Genomic DNA, 9,252 nt, shown 5'->3' with positions numbered 1-9,252 from the left:
CAATCACTTCACAATTTGCAATCACTTCCTTTTCTTTAGTTTTACATTTGCAATTCTAAATCATGTATTGTTTACTTTTGCAGGTCTTTGAGCTTTTGTAGTAAGAGTCATACTGAATGTGATTTGCTTCTCTCCTGACATTATTTTCCTAGTATTTATCTACTTCTTTATCTCTGAATCAATACAATGCTGCTTTAGCTATGATTCTTGATAAGGAAACTCCTGCCTGTCAAGCGGTGTCTTGGCTATTAGCCTTTTTTGTTCCTCCACATGTATTTTAGAATCAGCTTGTCAAGTCTTACAAAAACAAAACCAAATCAACAGTTGTGATTTTGACTAGAATTGCACTAAATCATTAAATTTGGGTATAACTGTCATTTCTACCTTATTATATATTCTTATCTGGAAACATGGCAATTTTATAATTTTCTCCATAAAGGTCTTATGCCTCTTGAATTATTCACCTCAGGCTTCAATAGCACATACTGTTGAATGTGTACCTTAAAGAATTTAGTCTCTTAGTTTTGGAGGCTGGAATTCTGAGATCAGGGAGGCAGCACATCCGGGTCCTGGTGAGATCCTTCTTCCTGGCTTGTAAGAGATGCCTTCTCCCTGTGTCCCCTCATGGAAGGGAGAAATCTGGAGTTTTTCCTTTAAGAGTACCAGTTTTATAGTCAGGTCTCCACCCTTATGACCTCATTTAATCTTGCCTCCTTAAAAGCTCTATCTCCAATGTAGTCTCATGGGGGATCAGGGATTCAGCATAATGAATTTTGGGGGGACACAATTCAGTCCATAACACATCTTTTGTTAGATTTAGTCTTAAATTCTAATTATCCTTGGTGCTATTTTATGAGGTAGTATTTTTTATTATTGTCTTGTTAACCTTCTTATTACACTTTTGAAGAGTTTTGTGGTGTGTGTGTGTGTGTGTGTGTGTGTGTGTATACACACTTGCAAGTAATTTTTATATACTGATTTTGCAAGAATTTGCTTTTACATAAAAGACAGCATATAAAACCCCTAAGAATAATGTCACCAATTGTTAACTCTGTTGAAAATCTCTTTATTTCAGATTTATTACTACACAAGAGTTACATAATCCTTAAAACTTCAGTGTGCAACAGACCATCACATAAGCTCTGTTATTTACTCCATTATGTTCATTTACACATTAGTTAGTGGGAAAAAAGTCAATATTTTAATAATTACATGATTTGTTACCAAAAGAAAAAGTAGCAAGTGCCAAAGAACTCCCAATGTATGAAATGTAGGATAACCACTCTGAAACACAAGAAACTAGGCAATAAAGGAAAATTTTCTGCTCAGATGTTATAAAATGCTAGAGATAAAGGCTTTAAGTTAGTATACAACTTACTGGGCAGATAAAATTGCCATATTATTTATACTTTTGCATTTAAATTTTTGTAGTATAGTACTATCCATTTCTTTGACATTTAATTTTACACCAATTTTTTAGTCTGGGTTCTCAAATCAGTGGCTTGATTTTTTTAAATAGTGTCTGATATACCACAAGTGCTTTATTCATTTATCTTTTCTTCTTTCAAAAGGTTTAGTGGGACTGTGCAATGCTGGAGCAATAATCCAGAATGTCCTGAATAGTGAATTCCATTGTAACACCAGATCCAGGATAACAGCGAGCTATCAAACCTTCAAAGTGCTTGTACTGGCGTATAAATTCATCTTGCATGGAGTGCCACACCACCTATTATTAAAAAGAAAACAAGGGTTGGGGTTGTAGCTCAGTGGTAGGATGCTTGCCTAGCATGTGTGAGGCACTGGGTTTGATTCTCAGCATTGCATATAAATAAATAAAATAGACATCCATTGACAATGAAAAAAATTAAAAAAAACTCCAAAAGTCATTAAATTATGAATGGAAATAATTAATAATCAAGTCTGTAGAAATAACTGCGAGACACTGTCTAAGAATTTGGCATAGTATAGTGGTTAAGAACATGCATTCTGGAGCTAGAATCCTAAGACCTTCTGCCTACAAGATCTGTGGCCTCAAGTATGTGATTATCACTGCTCTATGCCTCAAGTTCATCTGTAAACCAGGGTATTAATAATAATACCTTCTCATCCTAAGATTCCTGTGAGAGTTAAATGAATAAATACGTGTATAGCACTTACAAGAGCATCAGACACAAATACACTCATTATGTTTTAGCTATTATACCAACACAGATATGGCTATGCACAATTATGTAGAGAACTGACTATAGATTAAATGAGATGCAACAATTAATGTTTAAATTCCATTTCAGATCAAGTTTAAATTTTTCTTTATCTAAAGGTGATGATGCAAAACACCACTTGATGCTGGGGAAGACACCAGGGTGAGAGAGATCACTATCTATAATCGAATAACTATAATCCAGCAGTGGAGACTAATATGTGGACCACTATTAAACAGAATTTGCCACACATTGACATAGTGGCTTACGTTTATTTACATTTATTGAAGCTCACTCTGTATCAGCACAGTGCAAATTGCTTTGTATATGTATTATCCTATTTAAGTCTCAAGAGGACCTGGTGAGGGTGGGTACTGTGATCATCATCTCAGTTTCACAGATAAGGGAATATATTCTTCCAGGATTTTTTTTTCTTGTGAACCTCATAAATCCCAATTTTCTATCAATTTAAGACTAATCACTATTCCCTAACTGTTATTACACTTTTCATCTTTAAGATCATGTTATTTCTTCCAGCTAGAATGCCATCCTCCCTACTTGTTAAAATACTGTTGACTTTCAGATGTCAACAAAAATGTAATATCCCTAAATAGGCCTTCTATGATATTAAAGTCAGAATTACTCTCACTCATCTCTGGGCCTTTCAGCCATGGTTTATAAGGAACAAAGGCTTAAGTTAAGGTTTAAATCTCTTTATCATCTATTAGCTATGAGGTCTTTGTCATGTTATTCCATATCTCTAAGCTTTGATTTTTCTTATTTGTAAAATGGCAATGACAGTAGTGTCCACATGAACGAGGCATCATTTATACTTTTCAAATAAGGAAGAGATTAAGCAACTTGCCCCAAATCATACAGCTTCATATGGATCCAGATTATGAACCCATTTCTGATCCTAATCTCTACAAGCCCACTGTACTATATTCCACACTAAGATCTAAACAAACAAAACAAATCCAATCAAATAAAAGAGAAGCAACTTAATGCCTTATCACAATAAAACATGGATATAAAATAAGCAGAAATGACTATAATTACAGAAATATTATTGCTTTCTTCTTCACAATTTATTAAACTGATTTGCATATTATGAAACTTTCTTCTTGCACTAAAAGTTGAAAACAGGAAGAATTTATAGAGGAATATTTTAGAGAAAAGCAATATATATTCAAGCCAGAATGGTCAAAAGAATGAAGTAGCTAAGCACAGTGGCACATGCCTGTAGTCCCAGTGACTTGGGAAACCGAGGCAGGTCAGCCAGGGCAACTTGGCAGGACCATCAGAAACTTAGCAAGACTCCGTCTCCAATTCCCTAGAAAACTTGGAATGGAACTATTATTTGATCCAGCTCTTCCACTCCTCAGCATATACCCAAAGGACTTAAAATCAGTGTACTACAGTGATGTGGTCACATCAGTGTTTATAAGCAGATCAACTTCACAATAGTTAAACTATGAAACCAATCTAGGTGCTCTTCAACAGATGACTGGTTAAAGAAAATATGAATACACAATGGAATATTACTCAGACTTAAAGAAGAATGAAAATTATGACATTTACAAGTAAATGGATGGAGCTGGAGAATATCATGTTAAGTAAAATAAGCCAATCCCAAGAAACCAAAGACCAAATGTTCTCTCTGATATGTGGATGCTAACACAAAGCAAGGGGCGGGGAAGGGAATTATAGAAGTTCATTGGATTAAACAAAAGGAAAGAAGGGAAGAGAGGAGGGATGGGATTAGGAAAGACAGAGAATGAATCAGACATAACTTTCCTATATTCATATATGAATATGTGACCAGTGTAACTCCACATCATGTACAATCACAATAGGAAGTCATACTCCATGTATGTATAATATGTAAAAATATACTCTACTGTCACATATATCTAAAAAGAATAAAAAATTAAACAACAACAAAAAGACTATCTCCAAATAAAAAAATAAGAAGGACTGAGGATGTAGCTCAGTAGAAAGATCCTCTGGGTTCAATCCCCAAACCAAAAACCAAACAAGTAAGCAAACAAAAAACCCAAAACCAAAAACCCTGAAGCATACCTGAAGTAAGTTTTCCTCTTCACATAAATGTTTATCAACCTTCTTATAGAGGTTATCTAGGCCTTTTTTCACTTCTTTTCCAGGATATTCTTTAATAACTTTACGAAGTTCTTGTTTGTTAAATGCAAGTTGGTAGCTCACTTCCTCCTCTCTTATACCTTGTGCTACTCGAGCCTCAACACCTTCAAAGAAATGCTTTAAGGAGATGAAAATAAATAATGGTTAAGAATGACTGTTATCATTACAATTAAAAAAAATCAGACAATAGCTGGGTGTGGTGATGCATGCCTGTAATTCCAGCTACTCAGGAGGCTGATGAAGGAGGATGGCAAGTTTAAGGCCAGCTCTGCAACTTAGCAAGACCCTGTCTCAAAAATAAAAGTAGGGCTGGGTAATAGCTCAGTAATAGCACTAGCCTAGCATGTATAAGACCCTGGGTTTATTCCCCAGGACTGAAACAAAACTAAACAACAACAAAAAAAACCCAAAATGGTATTATGATACAGTACATATCGATTGTATAAAAACCAGACAACATGTGTGAAAGTATAAATAACAATCACCTATTGTAACACTTAGAGATAATCATTATTAACATTTTAGATTTCTTTCTAATCTTTCGATGTAAGTACACAATTGAAATTACAACTCCATACCTTGCATTTTCCACTGAATATTGTATTTTTGGTGCTGGGGACTGAACCTAGAGCCTCACACATGCTACACACATACTTTACCACTGAACTACACACCTTGATTTCTCTTAAGTACAAATTGTAATGGTTACATAATAATCCATCTAATACCTGAATCACTATTCAGTTAATGGATATTTTCCTTTTTTGGGAGTTGACAAAATCTAGTCATATCTTTAAAAATATTTCTTATAAATACAATTGTCATAAATATCTTTTGTATATAGTACTTACCCACAATACTAATTATTTTCTAGTAAAAATTTCAATAACTGAAATTACCCAGTGGAGTAGTATGACCATTTTGAAGACCTTTGTTGTGTAAAAATTGCTTTCTAGGAAAGTTCAATCATTTTACATTTCTGTCAACAGTAGATAAGACTGCTATCTTGAATTATTATAAAACCATGGTTGCCAGAGTACAAAAAGACTGTCATTTTATTCCATAATTTTTTGGCTAAATGAAATTAATTGCTTTCAAACATTTAGTAGTGATTCAGGAGCTGTTCCTAGTTACATACTGGAGTCTTGGTACTTTACTGATTTTAAAAAGATCTTTATTTAAATATATTGATTACAGTACGATTACAATATTCTTCTCACGTTGTCTTTAAGTATGTTTAGATTTTTAAAACGTTTTCTTTAGTTGTTGATTAACCTTTATTTATTTATGTATACGTGGTGCTTAGAATTGAACCCAGTGCCTCACACATGCTAGGCAAGCACTCTACCAACTGAGCCACAACTCCAGCCCTATATTTGAATTTTTAATATGAAATTTTACTGTCTGTCTGTATTTAAGCACTTTACAATATGATTTAATACTGATAATGACAATACCCTATCATTACTATTTTTTCCCCCCTTTGGGTACTAGGGATTGAACCCAAAGGTGCTTTATCACTGAGCCACATCTCCAGCCCTTTTTATTTTTTTATTTTGAGAATGGGCCTCGCTAAGTTGCTTATGGCCTCACTTAATTGCTGAGATTACAGGTGTGTACCCCCACCATTTCTGGCAATAAATGGATTTCAATACATTTATTTTTTGAATCTTGCCCCTTAATCAGAGACTAGTAATTTCAACATATCATAAATATACTGGCAACGATAATCCCTACTCTCCAACTCTTATGTAGGTTTCAGGTCTTAGTGGACTAGATAGAACTATGTTAAATAGTAAAGGATTTTGGTGATGTTTCCACTTTAGATTTAATTTAAAAGAAAATGCCTATAACATTAAGCATCATGCAGGTTTTAGGTGCGAGATGGATCTCTCTGTGTGTGTGTGTGTGTGTGTGTGTGTGTGTGTGATCATGGTTGAACCCAGAGGGTACTTAATCACTGAACCACATCCCCAGCCCTTTTAAAAAAATTTGTATTTTGAGACTAGGTCTCACCAGGTTGCTTACAGTTGCACTAAACTACTGAGGCTATCTTCTAACCTATGATTTTCTTGCCTCAGCTTCCAGAGCCTCTGGGATTATAGGCATATGCCACAGTGCCTGGCTGAGATGGATCTTTTGTCTGATTAATGGAGTACCTGCTGGGCATGGTGGCACATGCCTGTAATCCCAGCAGTTTGGGAGGCTGAGGCAGGAGGATTACAAGTTCAAACTCAGCCTCAGTAACTTAGTGAAGCCCTCAGCAACTCAGTGAGACTCTCTAAATAAAAATGGGCAACGGGCTGGGGATGTGGCTCAGTGATTAAGCGCCCTTGGGTTCAATCCCTGGTTACACAAAGAAAAAAAAAAGTAGCTGTCTGATTCAGTTTTATAAGGAATTGGCTTTCTATATTTGATTAAATGTCTTTTAAATATTTCTTTGAATTATTTGCAACAGATACGTATTTGGTTCTAGTTTCAAATGAAAAAATTATAAAGATGATTGATCACAATGTGGGCAAAGTTAGTTAGAAGGGTTCATTTAAGCTTCTGCTATGTTAAAAAAGTACCCTAAAATCATCATTTCCTTTTATTATTAGATCTGCTCTGTTAGGAAAGAAAGAAAAGCAAAGGTAATGTACAAAACAAATCTTGGTTTCCTTTTATCTTGGCACAGGCTGGTCATTATGAGGCAAGAATGGAAAGAGCCTGGTATAACAGAAAGCCCAGCCTGGGTTCACTCCCACCCCAGCTTTGCTTTACAAACTATTTTGATGGCAGGCAAGTTTATTTACTTTCAGTTTCTTCATCTATAAAATGAGGGAATACTACCTTAGCTCAATCAATTTTCATAAAAAGAAATAATGTCCATAGAATATCTAGCAATGTCTCCAGACTGTCATCTTTGATAACTGAGTCTTTCTCCTATGTCAGTAGACCAGCAACTTTAAGATAAATAAATGCATGTTATTCACATGTAAACAGATGCACACAGGTACAAAACCAAGAAAAAATTCTGAATAAAAATATATTTACATTTAGTTTTTCAAGAGGCTGTCCTAAAGAGTAGATGACATAAGACTGAAGGTGATCTGTATATTTCTGTTTGGCTTCTTTAAGATAAATAAATGCATGTTATTCACATGTAAACAGATGCACACAGGTACAAAACCAAGAAAAAATTCTGAATAAAAATATATTTACATTTAGTTTTTCAAGAGGCTGTCCTAAAGAGTAGATGACATAAGACTGAAGGTGATCTGTATATTTCTGTTTGGCTTCTTTTTTTTCAGCTTCTAGACAGGAGATTTTCAAACGAGAAAGAGTTGCAAAAATATGATGAAAGTTTTCCATCATAACCACATCCCTGGGGGTCTTCTGACTTTCATTTGCTACTTTCTCCACTAAAATCAAAGCAGAAAAAAATTATAAATAAAATCTCTGATATGACTATAACCATATTTAGTTATCAGCATAGTGGTGATTCTTTTTTTTTTTTTTTTTTTGTCTCTTGTATATTTAAGAATCAAGCACATTTCTGGACTAAATAAAAATAATTTTTTTTTTTTTTTTTTGTCTTGGAAAGTCTTTACAGACACCTGAACACAGTTAAGTCATCCTAAAATAGAACCATGTATACATGGAAATTTTGTATAACATGAGTTTTTTTTTTTTTCCCACCCCCCTACAATAAAGGGGACTGAACCCAGGGATGCTCTACCATTGAACATCATCCCTGGCCGTCTTTACGTTTATTTTGAGACAGGGTCTTGCTAAATTGCAGCATCTGGCTTTAAACATACAGTCCTCCTGCCTCAGCCTCCTGGGCAGCTGGGATTACAGGCATGTGCTACCATGCCCAACATAAAGGTGACTTTTCAAATCAGTGGGGAAATAAACTATTCAAAATGTTTCAGGACGAGTTTTTTTTTTTTTTTTTTGGTACTGTGGATTGAAGCCAGAAGTGCTTGACTACTAAGCCACACCCTGAACCCTTTTTTATTTTGAGATAGGGTCTTGCTAAGTTGCTGAGGCTGGTTTTGAACTTGTGATCCTTCTGCCTTATTCTCACGAGTTGCTGGGATTACAGGCATGTACTACCATGCCTGGCTAAACTGGTCCTTTTGAGTACACTAAATTAAATCTTTATTTCACATCTTTCACTAAACTCCAAGTTGATTAATTACTTAAAATGTAAAATAAATGAAAGGCAATTGAAATAGTGAAATAGTTTATAGCTTGTTCAGCTTGCAAAAAAGTTGATAATACACAGTAATATCTACCATTGATACAGCATATATAGTAATGGAAACTTTCACCAACTGCTCATAGCCCTAAACAGGTATGAGTTCACCATATCATGGTAATTTGGCAAAAGTCTTGAGATATATACAACCTCTTTGGCCCAGAAATTCTATTTATTTACAATTTACCCTAAGGAAATTATTCAACAAGTATACAAAGATAAATAAACTAGAGACAAAGTAAAACATATTAATAGAAGATTTTTAAAATAAATAATGAAATATGGAAGACTATCTAGTCATTAAAATGATTATAGTCATACATATTAATTGACAAGCATGCACAATAGGATTATAGGGTTCAGCAGCTTCCAAAATAGTATGTGTAAGGCATGATAAAAAATTTTGCATTAAAGCACACATGCAGGAACACCCCCACCCCACACACAATATATATGTGCATATACACTGAGAAGAAGAGTGACACTGAACATTTTGGAATAAAAATTAAGTGTCATTGCGGCTGGGGTTGTAGCTCAGTGGTAGAACACTCACCTAGCCTGTGTGAGGAACTAGGCTCGATTCTCAGCACCACATATAAATAAATAAAATAAAGGTCCATTGACAAATAAAAAGTATTAAAAAAA

At 34.6% G+C, this 9,252-nt stretch overlaps 1 protein-coding gene across 3 annotated transcripts in view; it reads right to left on the bottom strand.

Annotated features, from left to right (window-relative positions):
• Window positions 1-1,042: 1,042 nt before the first annotated feature.
• Window positions 1,043-9,252, bottom strand: part of Exoc1 (exocyst complex component 1) — a 50,819-nt gene continuing 42,609 nt past the window's right edge. For 2 of the 3 annotated variants that reach the window (XM_077110174.1, XM_077110175.1), the window contains 3 exons: window positions 7,566-7,765; window positions 7,398-7,474; window positions 4,391-4,478 (listed from right to left, as the gene is read on the bottom strand). In XM_077110174.1, coding sequence (XP_076966289.1) covers window positions 7,421-7,474; window positions 7,566-7,765 — 254 coding nt within the window. In that variant the 3' untranslated portion in view covers window positions 4,391-4,478; window positions 7,398-7,420. Of the gene's footprint in view, window positions 1,727-4,283; window positions 4,479-7,397; window positions 7,475-7,565; window positions 7,766-9,252 lie in introns of those variants that run through there. The other variant, XM_077110176.1, reaches the window with a different exon arrangement.

Source organism: Callospermophilus lateralis, chromosome 8 (genome assembly GCF_048772815.1).
Source record: "Callospermophilus lateralis isolate mCalLat2 chromosome 8, mCalLat2.hap1, whole genome shotgun sequence".
Lineage (NCBI taxonomy): Eukaryota > Metazoa > Chordata > Mammalia > Rodentia > Sciuridae > Callospermophilus > Callospermophilus lateralis.
Note: the sequence above shows the minus strand (reverse complement) of the source record. Positions and strands in the feature narration are given on the sequence as shown.